Source organism: Vipera ursinii (genome assembly GCF_947247035.1).
Source record: "Vipera ursinii genome assembly, chromosome: 1".
In the NCBI taxonomy this organism is placed as follows: Eukaryota; Metazoa; Chordata; class Lepidosauria; order Squamata; family Viperidae; genus Vipera; species Vipera ursinii.
Window position 1 is genome coordinate 199,151,831 of NC_139512.1, and position 16,779 is coordinate 199,168,609.

Genomic DNA, 16,779 nt, shown 5'->3' on the forward strand with positions numbered 1-16,779 from the left:
TTTCTACAGATTCTGATAACAAAGAAAAACTGCTAGAAAAAGAGTGCCAATGAAAATAATTGTAGTAGTCACATACTTTGGTAACTTGTTAGCTGGATGTAATGCTCTGTACAAAAGCTGTCCCCCCATGTTGGGGCTTTTAAGTGGCCAATTTAGACTTTCCCTTTGTGGGTTTACTCATGCAGCATGACTTGTAATTAGATTTGTAATGCCCAATTGTACAGTCTCACTGAGAAGGTCTGAGCATCTCTGAAACAGGTATGAGCATCGCCATTCCAAAATCTTTATATTTATTTCACTTCAATTGGGGTGGAGACAGTTATAGCCACTTGTGCATTCATATTTCAAGGTAATATCTTTTTATATCCGGAAAGCAATCATGTCTACTTGTTTATTCACAAGTATCTTGTACTTACCTTTATTTATTTATATATTTGATTCATGGTTAAAGCTGAGCAAGATAATATAGCATAGATGGGGAAAAAAATCACAATAACAAATTAGATACCAGAGGGATTGAATTTAGTTAGAAATATTAATATCACAGTCCAACACAAGGTGTAATTATCCAAGCCTATGTATAATTCATCTCCATTATCTTTTAACAATAGACATGATTGAGTAGCATTTAGCAACTTTCCTAGAGTTTTCAGTAGATTGATTCTGTAATAAAAAGCAGATAACCTTAATTTCAGGCTAATCCATACATTTATCAACGAGAGGGAACATTAACTGAGAGTACCAAGTCTAGTTTATGGAGCAGCACAGCAAGACATGTGAGGCTTTCTCAGTGGCTTCACTGAAGCATGGACTAAGTGCTCTAATGCTATTCAGTCTCCACACAACATGCTCAAGAGTAAGTTGTAAAGTTTTGCTAATGTAAATAGATGAGAGAGAATGGTGAAGTGAGGAATTGATATGGGCAGTTATTATGTGACACTTTCTGTATACCATCTTGTAGATATAAATATTAATGTGCAATGCATAATCATTTTACATATTGACCACAAAACCATAGCATAACTTTCATTCCCTTCAGTCATCAGTCTGCTTGGACAAGTTTGTAATATTCATTCGTTCATCCAGTTTGTATGGTTGACTCTTGAGCAGCAAATAAATTAAAAATAAATTTCTGTTATAGTAGGAAAATCAAAATGCACACACAGTCAAGGAGCATGTTATGAATATGTCTTCATCTTTCTTGGAAACTTAACTAACAAGGGCGATTTCCTCAAAGTATACCTCTTTAAGGTGCAAACAACATGACAACACAGAATCAGCCATTTCAATGTTATCAACTCTGACTTGCAACTATGAAATTGTCACTATAGTTAGCAGCCATTAAGCCTTGATCAGGTACTATTTTCCTGCTTGACAGTGAGTCATACAGTACATTGAACAAAATACTTATTTATATCTTGGAGGGGTCATAGCCCTGGGACTTAAAAAATAAAATGAAATTTTTCCTTACCAAATTTCCTCCAAGAGATTTGGTAATTAATTCATGTTACGTAGTGAAGCCCTATTCTGAGAAGGCAAACATTCTTCATTCATAACAAGCATTAAGTTAAACTTGAAATTAAAAATGCTGATCTAGGCTCTCTCTTTCACTGCATATTTACCAATAGTTGTAGCATTATACTAGGGACATAAGGTGGCATTTCTAAAATAGTTCTTAAGAATTTAGAATGTATGTTTTCTAATTTGAAGTTCATATACTGCATATACACATCTGGGCCCCTTGGGTGCAACTGTGTCACAGTTTGCATTAAGATGATTTTTAGAGCTATAAGGATCTATGGAAGGACTTTAATATTGATAGCGGTATTCCAGTATTTGAGGGGCTGCCACAAAGAAGAGGGGGTCACTTTATTCACCAAAGCACCAGAAGGCAGGACAAGAAACAATGGTTGGAAACTGATCAAAAAGAGAAGCAACCTGGAATTAAGGAGAAACTTCCTGACAGTGAGGACAATTAATCAGTGGAACAGCTTGCCTCCAGAAATCACTGAAGATTTTTAAAAAGAGGCTAGAGAGTCACTTGTCTGAGATAGTATAGGTTCTGCATGAGCAGGGGGCTGGACTAGAAGGCCTCCAAGGTCCCTTCCAGCTCTGTTCTCTATTCTATTGGTAGGGCACCATCTTATTTCTATTGCTGTTTCAACACAGCAGGCAATGAGGGAAGGGAAAGATCGTTCTGTCAGAAGTGCTACATAACGTTAGGCCAAGAAGTCTACAAAGGTCTAGCATGTAGATAGCTCATCTCATATACAAACAGTACATGTTACAGAAAATGAAGCAGTCTAAAAAAATCAGTAAGGCTTAAATTTAAATGTCCAGCATGTCATCTAAATGTAGATCAGGTTCAAATTATATGTTATATTAAGCACACATTTCAAGAATGCTATTTAGATGTTCTTTTTTTAACCAGTCCAGCTGTGTATGAAGGGCTTGTTCAGATCGTGGCATACCTGAATGGCAGTTGAATTCCCAAGGTGATGTTTCCCTGTAAAGGGCTATTTTGCTGAAAGTAGCAAAATGTTTGGAATAGAATAGTGGGGTGGATTGAAGTGTGACTATCCACATGCCATTCCTAAATAAATAAATAAAAAGATATAGGAGAAAAGTCTGAAGATTCCTATTGTTGCTCTTGTTTTTGTTATTGGTACCCAGAAAAATAGCTGAAACCTGCCTTCTAATAATCTGTTGTTTTTTCTATGAATAATCAGGAAATTAAAAAAAAATTCAGGCCATCATAAGTATAAAGCTAAGATAACATTTGAATGTATAACTTTATTGGTTAACAGAGTAATGGGTCCCTTAAATTTTTGTTGGGAATTTGCCTTCTGCTAGGAAGTATAGTGTCTGACTATCACTTACTCAGTGATATAACTCTTACAGAAAGCTGAATACAGCTGCTGGCAAATATATATTACCTTTAAATCTTAAATACATTTAAGGAATCTAGTGAATATCACTGACCATCTTGTATTGAACCGAATGAGTCAGTAGCAATAAACACATTTTCTGGAAACACTTTTTTGAAGGATGTAACTAATTAGTACACTCTTTAGTAGCCCTATGTGTTTGTTTAGAAAACAGTTTAAAATTGAGTTAAGGCTACATATAGTTTATAGTATTTCAAAATGTTTTCATAAACTTTTAAATTACAGTGCATTCCATTTTTATTAGCATTTTGTATATGAATGTTACCACAGTATGTACAATAAACACAATGCTGGAGTAATTTATCACACTATGTTACCTCTCATGCCTAATATTTCCAGTGTTTATTGCTATATCTAGCTAGATCCAAAAATTACTTTGGGGAATGGAAGATTCCCCTAACCAAGATAAATATTTTCTGCTGAGTTTAATTTGCTTCTTTAATAGCATTGGACAGACTGGTGTTAAAATAATGCAGTAAATTCTGTTGCCTAGATCTCCCCCAAATGCCTATATAATATTGGATCGGATTCCAGTCAATTATTGCTGCAGAAATTAACCATACTGTCTTTCTTTTAAATTACTAAGAATCTCCTTGAGCTGAGAAGTAAATCTTATTTGCCTATTATTAATAGCAGAATGATTAAGTCTATAGGATCCTTGGTGCTCACTGAGCTTGGTTGTTTTGTTGCAGACATTTCATTACCAAACTAGGTAACATCATCAGTGCTAGAACCACTAAGACTACCCCCACCAACAGTGACAGGGCAAACCGCTAGTATATAAAATGAGGGCAAACCTAACTCAGTTCTCGTACTAGCAATTCTTCCTAGTTTGATAGTGAAATGTCTGCAAGGAAACAACCAAACTCAGAGAGCACCAAGGTTCCTACAGTTCAACCTGGAGCTACAGATACTGCCTTCCAATTATTAAGTCTAATTTGAGCCAGTTTGGTGTAGTGGTTAAGATGCTGGTCTAGCAACCAGGAGACTATGAGTTCTGGTTCCATCTTAGGCATGAAAGCCAGCTGGATGTCTTTGGGCCAGTCACCTCTCTTTCAGCTCAACTTAGCTCACAAGGTGGTTGTTGTAGGAAAAATAGGAGGAGGATGGAGTATTAGGGGTCTTTGCTGCCTTGTGATACTTATGAAGTAATAAAGGCAGGATAAAATAAATAAATAAAGTCAGGATAATTAGGAAAAGGGGATGGAAAATAATGCCACATGTCAAAGAATAGAAAAGCTGAATCACGAGAGTGGCCTGATTCAGTGGGAAAATGGTGAGCCTTTTGTTAGATTTATGATAAGTGAAACCACCTGCAGTTTGGATGTTATTCCTTGCACAATTGGATACACAATTGCCTACTTTTTTCAGTCTGGTATTCTGGAAAGAGGATCGTCTGAGTTTTGTATGTGCTATGTCATTTTTACCATGTAGGTAACTGAAAGTGTATTTTATCCATATTGATTTGAGAAAATTACTTAAGCTGACGACCATGACATGCCTGACTCAAGCTGGAGAAAATTAACAGATAAAAACATTTATTACTAATAATGTGTATTTATTTGTGTTTATGTCTGCTTTTTGTTTCAGAATATAATAAACTGAATGAATGGTTCCACATACAGTTGAGAGTGAAATTAGGAAAGAATATGGAAAGAAACATCCAAGCCACATAACGCCTAGTTCTCATGAGATTGTCAACCTCTGTTTCTTGACTGAATGTTCATGTGGTGCAAAACACAGCAACATCTTTTACGTAGACAATCATTCTAATGTAGAGTAAAAGCAATGACCCATAGTAACCAAAATAGAGCAGTTCAGATCTGTTCCACAAAAGCATATTCTTTTTGTAAACTTGTGTACAAGACCAGAGTGATTATTCATTGACCTAGAGCAGGGGTAGGCAATCTTGGCTCTTTTATGACTCGTGGACTTCAACTCCCAGAATGTCTGAGCCAGAATGGGTGGTTCAGGAATTCTGGGGGTTGAAGTCCACGAGTCATAAAAGAACCAAGGTTGCCTACCCCTGACCTAGATTAACCCCATCTCTGACTATTAATGACCATACCAGTAATAAGGAGTACAGTAATTTCAGTACTGGAAAGAATTAAATTTTGAAGTATAAACTACAGTGGTAGTACTATGAATAAGCCATAATTGCTTTGTTGTTTTCTCTGTAATTCATATATATGGGTTATAGGTGTGTACACAGCTTGTCTAGAATCCTTCAATACTTATAGAATCCATTGGCAAAGGGCCTAATTTGTGAATAATATAGATAAGTAGTTTGGTCCTGCTAAATTTCTTCATTTTCATTTACCACTGTGATAGCATGGCTGTTCTTAGAACCTGCCAGTTGTAGAAATTTTCCTTTTTCAATTTTTATTTATTTTAATACGTTTCTCTCTTTTTTCATTTTTTTCTTTTGTCTTATGAGATATTTTAATTTTTTTTTAATCCCATTTATATCCCGCCCTTCTCTGAAGACTCAGGGCGGCTTACAATTTAAGCACAAACCAATGTGCTTAGCAATAGCCTTCATTCTATGTATATGCCTGCTTATTAGGGCTTTTGGGCCCCCCCAAGCGGCATTATTACAAAGTCAGCTTATTGCCCCCAACAATCTGGGTCCTCATTTTACCTACCTCGGAAGGATGGAAGGCTGAGTCAACCTTGAGCCTGGTTGGATGCGAACCTGCACTAACTGCAGGCAGCTGGTGTTACTTAAGGAGGCATTAGCCCACTGCGCCACCAAGGATCCTCAGTTCATAATGCCTTTGTACTATCAGCCATATAGCATTGATAGGGCTATTGTAAGTTGAATGATTTTTCCAGAGTTTTTTCAAAATCCAAATAGCTCAGCTTGTATCAGAAAAATCTACAGTGGTCTGATGCGTTAAAAAAGTGCATTGATACTCAGTCCATTTGATTTACTGTTACAATTCAGATTTGAATAGCAATGGCATTTAGATTTATAGATTGCTTCATTGTGCAACTAGGTGGTTTACAAGGTCAGCCTATTCCCTCCCCCCCCCCCCCCAACAATCTGGATCCTCATTTTACTTGGAAGGATGGAAGGCTGAGTCAAGCTTGAGCCAGTCAGGATCGAACTCCTGGTGGTGGACAGAGTTTGCCTGAAATTTTTTGCATGCTAACCACTGCTCCACTCAGCTGAGTCATAGCTCATCTGATGCACAAATGGGTGTTACATGCCTCAGCAGTGGCTATCACAAGTCCTGCTGTGAGAAATTGATGCTGAGCATCTATTCTACCTATTCCACCAATTCCAGTATTGAGTATTTCTCACGATGACCTTGTTTTTGATGATATGTGATTTCATGCATTCTTTGCCTTCCTACCTTATTTGCTTGACATTCCCCTTCTCCTATATCACCTAAGTTGGTCTTGAAAACTGAACAAATTCAGAGTTGTACTTACTGTAATTAAGTGTGCTATACACAGGGGATCATCTACTATTTTTATAGATGTAGAACATTCTGAATGAACTCTCTGTGGAAGCGTAAATTCATATGTGTAAATTAATAGATAACAATTCAAATAATTTCAGCTATAGGAATATAAATTGTTCATTCCGTGACTAGAACTAATTGTATTTTTCAGAAAAAATAAATTAACCTGAAATAGGCTGGATAAGAAGGGTTTGTTAAAGTTTTATGGTCCTTTGTCTGGATTTTTTTACCTTTAGCTAAAATTATTATTGTTGTAGCCAATGCTAGCATTTTGGTTTTCACCTTTTTTTGAAAAAAAAATTATTAGTTTTTATAGGGTTAAAAAGGAGGGTAGGGAAATGTTTTTCACCTTTTTTGAGGATTCTGGAGAAATTTTGGTAAAGGTTGTTTTGTCTTCAGATAAGAAAAAAATGCCCAAGTAATAAAGAAATAAGCGAGTTGTCAAATTTCCAGTTTAATAACTTAAAAATGGATTTATCTGCATCTTTTATTTCTGAGTTCTAGTACTTCTGCTTTGTGTTAGCTTGTTCAAAAACTTGAAAGTAGCACCACCGCCATTATTAGGTCAAACAGATTAAGCAGATCTTGACACAGTGTACAGAATAAAATTACATCTGATTTCTTCTCATGTCAGACATGGAAAATCAAAATATGGAATCTAAACCTAGTGACATAAGGCAACCTAAATCACATTTGAAATAACATTCTTCTATTTTTATTTGTGGTTATTGAAAGTAGTGTTCCTAAATCAAATGATGAGAAATATGAAGGCACATGTGCTTCTCTTTAGCTTTCTTTTCCCTCAAGGCTCTGTGGTAGGTAATAAAACACAAATTTTCCCCTAAATTGAAAAGGAAGAATACAGTATAACTTTTGTAATAAGAAGTCAACTGTAGCTACTAGGTGCTTTTTTTTTGGCAACTGGGCTTGTTGTGTAGGCTTTGCTGTACTTTTGTCATTCTTATGGGCTGAGTTTGTAATAATAATCTGGAAATTTCAGTGAGCCCCGCATAGGTTAATTTATAATTACTGTAATTCATGAAATTATTTAGCCCGTTTTATGTCAGCATTGTCTGCTAGTTTGCTTCATTAGCTCAAGGTGCAAGTGTTCACCCCTTTATGACTTGAAAAATACACATTTCACAAATCATCTGATTTGGTTTGTGTTAGATCCCATAATAATTTTCTTGGATTGGACTCTATTTTGTCTTTCAACAGGATAGGATGGTCTCATATTTTAGAGCAATCTTAGAGTAAAGGAAGAACATGTATTGAAGTTGAAAGTAACATTATACATTTGAAAAATTGGCAGGTCTCTTATCTTACTTTCCTTGGCTATTTCTCCAACACCTTACATACCGATAAAATATACTCTTTACCTGTTTTTAGAAAATATTGCAAAACATACCTATTCCAACTTATTTAAAAATTTAAGTTTCTAAAATTTATGAACAGTATTGAGCAAAGACTGAAGTAGTAAATGCTACTGGTCTACTGATTTTCCTCCATTATTTGTTTTTGACTTGTTTTGAAACTGCTTGGATTTGTGAAGAGAGGACCTACAAATCCAGACTCTCTCTGTGTGTCTGATTTAGTGGACCATCTAATAAACATATATATCTTACATTTAGCATTTTTGTTTCATGTGTGCTTCATGTTTAAGAAACTTTTCTCAGCTGATTCAGCATCTGTTGTCTGTTGCAGCTGGCAATGCTAGAATTTCCTCCAAAAAGGCTATTTGGAAACAAGGATGAACGTGTTATTGCAGAGCGGCGGAATCACTTAGAGGTAATAGAATTTTTAAAAAGAACTAACTAGTTTTTTTGTAGCTTATATTTACACAATTATACTTGTGATCAATACAAATCATTTCATGTGGTTAAAAATTAGATAGTCCGTGCTTCATTTAACATGGGATATGAAAGCTACGTGAGATATGTGCACACAGCATAAATCTATGAAAAATATCAAAAAGAGTCTTGAGCTTATATTGAAATACTTCTTAGAATTAATGCAAACCATTTCTTTACAGACCTAAAAGATATATATGCAAGGTGATACAGCAGAAAACTATTTAAATTTGTTGGTCTGAAATTTCTTATCATTCTCTCCATTCCTGATATTCAGTTGTGGTCCTGTTACGTTGCAAAGTATTCCATTCAACAGGAAGGAAATATTAGCAGTGTTGGGAAAATCTGAAAGCTTGCAAATATGCAAAATATCATGAGTGAAAATTTTGGAGTGGCAAAAGAAAAAAAACCTATCTGTATAGGCTAATGCCTACACTAACAGTTCATTAAATTTGGCAGTACTGTTACTATTTTGAATTATATCTTTGTCAAGAATTGTAAGAGAGCATAGATTTGTTTTTGTTATAGAGTCTTTTTTCAATAAATAGCTACAACAGTGAGGCACAGTAGAAAGTACTTCCATAACCTCAGCACATGAACTATCCCCCTCCCCCATAGTTATACAAAATGATTTGACGCTTTTCTGATTTCTGATTTGACGCTTTTCTTTGTAAGCAAAAAACCTAAACAGTGAAAATTTAATCCCAAGAGTTGCTTCACTTCAATTTGCTGGGTCATTTACTTTCAACGACATTTTTTTTCCCAAAAAAAAAAAGGATTACACTAATAAGTAGCAATAAGAAGAAAGTATCTGTCAGGGACGAACATCAAAAGAACCTTGTGTCCTCTGGTCAAGATTACATCAAACGTTTTATGGTTTCAGAATCTGAATGGAATGCCGTACTGCCAGGTGTGTGGGTTTTTTTTATTATTTAAAGAACCTTCTGAAGTGTTCAACCCTTAAAACTGGATTTCTACCATTATTTCTCCTGCCTGCTGTTGCTACTCTCCATCATTTTTTTTTCTTCTTCATGGAAGCTTCATTGCTTTCTTAGCTTCAAACAACCCTGTTTGATGGCTGGATTCTCATACTCTCATACTCCATTCCAGCATTCCTACCCCATTTTTAGCAGGGAAGCAGCAGCCTGTCTTCATCCCACCTCACCCCTATTGTCCACATGTTAATTTAAACCATCGGTTGGTGGAGAATTCTGGGTGCATAGTGGCACAGGGAATGATTCACATTGTTTGAGTTAACATGTCCCCAATGCCTACTTTTAACTCAAAAGGGAGAGCAAGGTGTCTTTGGATGGGCAATGCTAGATAAAATCAAGAATTCAGCATTCTAAGATTGTATGTCGGCCAGTTAATGCAGTCCTGATTGTTTCCATTCTGTGGGAAGAGCTGAATCTGAGATGGAGGAGGATGAAATAAAAGCAGTGAGATGAGTAATGACAATTCTTCTTCAATCTCTTTTAAAGCTGTGATTAAAAAGTGTTGAGAGAAATGAGCTTAACTGTGTTGGAAAGATTTCTAATAAACACTTGCAGTTTTGCCTTACTGGGGGGGATATACTCCATGTACAGTACTATCATTTATCACAGGTCTTGTTTTTCTAGCAGAAACTAGAAAAAAACAATGCTGTGTTTTCACAAAATTGTATTTTCATGCATTCGACTACTACTGTTCCAATAGTAACCATTAAAAACACTACTATAATGTAGCTAGACCCTTATAAAATGGAAAGTGAAATGCTGTTTCTGTTGCTATATATAATTTAATTGTTCATGCTTTGGTAAAAAGCTTGTTACTTTAAAAATGGAACAATATTCCATTCTTGGAATTGAGATTACATGCTATTTTTCTATACAGTCAGCAATTTAATAAAAAAAATTGTTTTGTTTTGTTTTGTTATGTGAGCAGTCTACCAAAACTATGGTGAGAATTGCTAGATTCTGCCCAACTGATTGCCACCAGAAGATACTGAGTTTGCCTTGTGCTTAAGGATGAGTGATTTGATTAATTCATCAGAAAGTCACCGCCAATCATTTTTTCCCCTAATATGCTAACTCCCCATTTTATTTTGCTGGTATAGTCCCCGTTAGCATTTTATTTTTCTTAGTCTTTTATTGTAAATTAAGTCCAGTTTTAAAGTAAAGATGCCATTGCTATGGCAATGGTTCTGAGTACCACTGTCTTAGATTTGGATCCAATGCATTCTTTCCCCTTTAACTTTGCTCCCGGGAGAGGAAATTATCATGAACTCGTACTATCATAAATGCTAAGTAGAAAGACCAACCTGCATGATAACATAGTTCCTGTGTTCTGTGGACATATTTTGAAAGTTTGATTTCTGTCACGTTTGTTGTTTAGGGTTTGGAGAAAATGCATTTACAAGATTATATGGCACTGTTATATGTGGAAATTTTGACCTGCAATTAGTACTGGTCCATTCATTACTTTTTGAAATGTAGATAACTTCTGTTCATTATTGGTCTTTACTTTTAAAACCAAGCTTTGCCAAAGATTTCTTTAAGCAGAATCTCCAGCCCAAATGTCCTTCCCTGTGTTATATCCTGAAGCCAAGTTAATGACCTGAATTTTAGATGTAACAGTCTAGTATATATCTTGATTGTATGGGTAAACTCGCTATGCTATAAGTAGGCTATCGTGCCAATATAAGTAATAGGCCAGGAAAAGATTTCTGTGTTGAGTCAGCAGGCAGCTGTTGAAATATTAGCTCTTCTGGTCACTTGGAGGAATAACTTAAAAGGGCAATAGCACAGGAGGCTTGCTGTAAAATGTTATCACTGAACTGTAATCAAGTATTTCTGAGGTATGAAAAATATCTACCGTTTAGCATTAACGGGCTAGATCACAGGTCTGCAACCCGTGGCTCCGGAGCCATATGCGGCTCTTTCAGCCATCTCCTGCGGCTCCCAGTCCTCTGCCATGTGCAGTCCAAAAAAAAAAGTGGGACTAAAAAAGTTCAACCAATCAATTCAAATATGCAGGGTAGGTGCATATCTCGCCTTGGCTCCACTCTTCAGTCAAATCCTGTTCTGCGCATGTGCGCATGTACGCGCATGCGCACACATTTTTTGTGGCTCCCAGTTTTTCCTTCTGTGAGGGAACTGGTTCCGAGTGGCTCTTTCACTGTTTCAGGTTGCTGACCCCTGGGCTAGATATTTACATTCAACTGCTGTAGGGAAAAATAAGGAAGAATATTGACTTCTGTGTGTGTGTGTGTGTGTGTGTGTGTGTGTGTGTGCGCATGCACATCCCCCAATGACGTTCAACCATATTGGACAAGTCTCATTAGAAGAATCAGATAAAGAGTGTCTCTCCCGTAAGCAATATGGTGAGATGTAATTTACAGAAACCCATCCCACATCACTCATCAACTGGATCAATCAAGGACCAGGCTAGGTGTTAGAGTTCCTGGATGGTTGGTGACAAATGAGCTAAACAGCTCAAGACTGTTGACTGAGCAACCAAGGCCAGCAAGCTGCAGGACTACTGGAAGAAAATGTTCTTTACATATCACAAATGTATAAAGTTTGAAATCAAAGAAATAATGATCTGTTATTACAGATCAATTCCAACAAGAAAAGAATATCTGAAAAGAATGTACCAGTTCAGGAAAGAACAAATTCGAGCATTGGAAATAACAGAATATAATCTACAGATCAACACTGTAGGTATAAAAGCTCATGGTTCATTTTTTGTGTGTTTTAACAGAGGCTCATAGATCCATAACTTAGCCTCCCAACTTAAAGCGACAACACCTAGACCAGGGGTGTCAAACTGCCGGCCCATGGGCCGGATGTGTCATGCAGAAGCTGCACCCACCCCATTGCTGGCAATGGCAAAACTGTCCCAATACATTGCACGATGTCACATGACATTGTGAGTTTGACATATCTGACCTAGACATGGGATTATCAGCTCCAACAATACTAAGCCAGCTGTTAATTTAGTGGTTTATGATAGCCTCTTCCACAGTAAACCTCTAAATTATTTATTCAGCAGTTTAAGTATGCAATTTTAACTTTACAGCAGGCCTTCCTTGATTAAATCTGTCTTGACTGACACAGCCAAGAATTTTGTTGATTAAAGTAATGAATAGAAGTTAATGTTTACCCATTCATGGCATTTGATAACTATAAATAGGGAAATGCCATCATTATTTGCCTGTTTTTAAAACCCTGTGGGAATAAAAAGAAAAAGATGCCAACATTTAATTTTAAAATTACTTCTTTTGGAAAGGAAAGAAATTACTTGCTAAGTATGGAAATGTTTTATGTATTAATATGAAATGCACTGACACCTGAATAATTTTTTCTTTGATAAATCAGCAGTAATAACCTTCACTTAGCAGTCTCTTTTTAACAAGGCAAATGCAAATATTTGAAGAAGAACTACCCAGAAGGGTTCAGTCACTTCTTTTACACAAGTTGCATGAAATGGCTATAACATTCGGTACAAGAAAAGTGGAAGCAACTTAGGGCTGAAAAGAGATGCTCCTAAAATCTATGGAAGTGAAAAATGACCTAAGCGTTTAAATATAGTATTTGAAGTAACAGTGCAATGACAAACAGTAGTGGTGATAGTGAGTCTCTTCGAATGATTCCTCTCTTGATTTTAAACTCTCCCAGTCTTTCACCATTAACCAGCAACCAGTGTCTTCCATTGTGTCATTTATCTGCACAAAGCTTCTGATGTTTCGACTTTCTCCTGTTATTTCTAGTCGCTTGATTATCCAGTCATGTGGCACAGATTCAAATGCCTTCTAGTAATCAATCCAAACTACATTCAAGTTGCTCTTCCTTCTCTCACAGTTTTCCAAGATAATCTTGTCAATTATTATTGTTGTTGAAATGGTACTGACACTTTCTGGAAAAGGCTCCAGTGCTGGGGAAAGTAGAAGAAAAAAAAAGAGAGAGTGACCAGCAACAAGGCTGATGGATTCAGTTACAGTGAGGATGAGTGCACCATTGGAAGAGTTGAGCAGTGAGGCTGGGGAGAAATATTGTGTGTGGTTGCTAAAAGTCAACATTGATGTGATGGCATACAGTATAATTAATCAGTTAGAACGAGTCAAGAAAAACCCTCAGCTCAGGTATTATGGTTTGCCTCCCCCAAAACAGGAATGTCCACTTTTGCTGCAAATCTGCTTAAGAGGATTTTTAACTCTCCATAGTTGAATTTCATCCAAAGCTAACACAAGTCCTTAGAACAGGGGTGGGCAATTAAGTTTTCTAAGGGGCCACATGAGAAACTGGCACTGTTGTGGAAGGCTGTTACCCCACTCCCCCACCGCCATTGCAGGCCAGACTGGGACTGCCCACAGGCCATGAAATGGTCAGATCTGCTCTAAAAGCGCTATTGAATTTTCCTATAAACTCCATAAAAAAGAATAAATAGATGCCATTCCTATTACACCATCTCAGATTGAGCTGTTTAATTTTATGAGCCAGAAGTGTGGTAGTTGTAAATAGCAACAATAGATGATCTAAAGAAGGATGATTACACAAATGAAAGAAAATTTGTATTGTCAGAATCTAATTCTCTGATCAAGTCATATAAATAAATTTGCTAATACCAGTGGTTTCTATAAAAAAGGAATCCTGGTGCCTTTTTAAGATAGGATTAAATATAATTATTTTTTTTAAAAAAATGAAGCTTCTGTCATTTATAATTAGTGACCTTATGTAAATCTTTCTTATGTCTTAGCTGTATAAATAAGGATTTTTAAGGACTAAGTAGAAGAAGGAAGAATTCTTAGAAAATAGTTACAAGTGTGTGTGTTTTCCTGGTAGAATTTTATCAAATCTTTATGTTCCCTGACTTGGACTGAAATAATAAAATGCATTTATTTTACAGTTACAACACCTGAGGGAGACAGGAATGCTAAGAGCAAGATGAATTGCTACCCTAATACAATGAGCCTACTGTTGCCTTATATAAATGAGCCGAGTGTTCTACTCTAGTTTAATGTGCTGCTAATAGTGACTGAATCCAGCAGGTTAACAATACAATTTTGATAAAAATTAGCCTTTATCTGACAGCATGCGATGTTTACACCTAAAATTTATTTAGCCAGGCAAGAAATCGCCTGAGAAGTGCTAGAAGAGTAAACCACTTTGATCTCTGCAGAAGTCACAGTAGAATAGAATATGAATCAGTGGCTAAAAAGACCCACACTGCAAAGACAGTGGATATTTCTGAATCTGACCTTGAGAATTCTTAATGATAAGATGTAAACCTGAGGCTACAGTATTGAGATCTGTGATGAAAGTACTAGATTATTTGCATGTGTCAGTGTTACTATAAAAGGTCTATTGTAGGTATGTGCAGCAAGTAGGAATATATCCTTGTTTCAAACCAGAACTTATATTCCTGTTCCAGCAGTTCCAGCTGAAGTGTTTTGGATCGGTCTTGGTTCAGCAGAGCCGAAAACTAGAGCACTTTGGTTGCCCTTCCCTCAGGTGCTAATACTGCTGCCTTATCCACTGTCTTCAGGGCACCTTCCATCCCATCCCTCAATCACCATTTCTCAATCACCATTACCCAATGTGGCATATCCTGCCAGTCCACATGCCACACCCCTGTACTCATGGTATGTTCCCTCCTGCTACTTCACCAACATCCACCTGTGTAAAACAATTCATACTGTATTAGTTTATTGGCTGGCTTTGGAAGATGGGTGTTCTTCTTTTTCTAAGTACCCAACTATTGAATATATGTAAAAACGAGTGGTAGTAGAGCAAGAACACATCCTTGTTTTATCCCTTTTCTAATTACATCCATTTATGAAAGATTCCCTGCTGCATTGTGTCATTTTGTAATCCATACAAGAATAGAATAGAATAGAATAGAATAGAATAGAATAGAATAGAATAGAATAGAATAGAATAGAATAGAATAGAATAGAATAGAATAGAATAGAATTCTTTATTGGCCAAGTGGTCAGACACACAAGGAATTCGTTTCCGGTGCATAAGCTGTCAGTATACATACAAGTAATAGTGATAATCATGATCATATACAACATAAAAATCGTGAACTACACTTCATCATAAATCATAAGATGCAACACCTAGTGATAGCCATAGAGTACTAGCTAATCAAACAACATAAATCATACTAGGCTACTTAAAAGAACCCCAACATAAATTGTAAGAAACAAGCAGCAAAGTTATAGTCATAAGAAAATAAAGATAGGTAATAGGAAAGATGAGTATCATAGTAATACATCTTTACTAAGTATTTTGACAGTGTTGTAGGAATTAGTTGTTAAGCAGAGTGACGGCATGGTGAAAAAAATTGTCTTTATGTCTAGCTGTTCTGGTGTGCTATGCCCTATACTATAGGGCCTATAGCGTCATCTTGAGAGAAGAAGTTGAAATACTTTATGTCCAGGATGTGAGGGGTCTGTAGATATTTTCATAGCCCTCTTTCTTGCTCGTGCAGTATACAGGTCCTCAATGGAAGGCAGGCTGGTTGCAATTATTTTTTCTGCAGTTCTAACTGCTGAAGCCTATGTCTGTCTTGTTTCTTTGCAGTTTTAAACCAGTTATAGAGGTGCAAATGACAGATTAAATAATTCCTTTGTAGAACTGTATCAGCAGTTGAGTTTTCTGGGTTGGCACAGGAAGAACATTCTTTCTTCTGCTTTTTTGATGACACTTTTGATGTTAGGTGTCCATTTTAAATTTTGAGATATTATAGAACCTAGAAATTTGAAGGTCTCTACTGTGGATACTGTGTTGTCTAGTATTGTAAGAACTTGTAGAACAGTAGGGTTTCTCCTAAAGTCTACTATCATTTCTACAGTTTTTACTGTGTTCAGTTCAAGATTGTTCTGGCTGCAATACAAGGCTAGTTCAACCTTCCCTCTGTATGCTGATTTGTTGTTGTCTCGAATGAGGCCAGTCACTGTTGTATCATCTGCAGACTTCAATACTTTAACAGAGGGATCTTTTGAGATGCAGTCATTGGTGTATAGAGAGAAGAGAAGTGGAGAGAGCACACAGCCCTGGGGGCGGGGGGGGGGGCTGTGCTAATTGTACAGGTATCTGATATGATTTTGCCTAGCTTCACTTGCTGCTTCCTGTCTGTTAGAAAAGTTATGATCCACTTACAGGTGTAGTCAGGCACGACTAGCTGTTTTAGTTTAGTGAGAAAAATATTTGGAATGATGGTATGAAATGCTGAGGTGAAACCTACAAAAAGGATCCTTGCATAGGTCTTTGGAGAGTCAAGATGTTGTAAGAAGCAGTGCAGGGCCATATTAACAGCATCATCTGCTGATCTATTTGCTTGGTAGGCAAACTGCAGTGGGTCTAACAGTGGATGGTTTTCAGGTGGGCCAGCACTAGCCTTTCAAAAGTTTTCATAACTACGAATGTCAGAGCAACCAGTCTGTAGTCATTCAGTTCTTTGATTTTACATGAGAGGAAGGAGGTAGCTATCCAATATCTGTATCCACTGATAGTCAAAAGCTTC

General features: G+C 36.6%; 1 protein-coding gene across 5 annotated transcripts in view; it reads left to right on the forward strand.

Moving 5' to 3' along the window:
• The window catches only part of KIF16B (kinesin family member 16B), a 186,234-nt gene that overhangs the window by 143,733 nt on the left and 25,722 nt on the right, over positions 1-16,779 (forward strand). For 3 of the 5 annotated variants that reach the window (XM_083369427.1, XM_083369424.1, XM_083369428.1), the window contains one exon: positions 8,123-8,206. The exons of 1 other annotated variant lie outside the window; for it this stretch is intronic. In XM_083369427.1, the coding sequence (XP_083225553.1) occupies positions 8,123-8,206 (84 nt within the window). Of the gene's footprint in view, positions 1-8,122; positions 8,207-11,862; positions 11,975-16,779 lie in introns of those variants that run through there. One more of the 5 variants, XM_083369425.1, reaches the window with a different exon arrangement.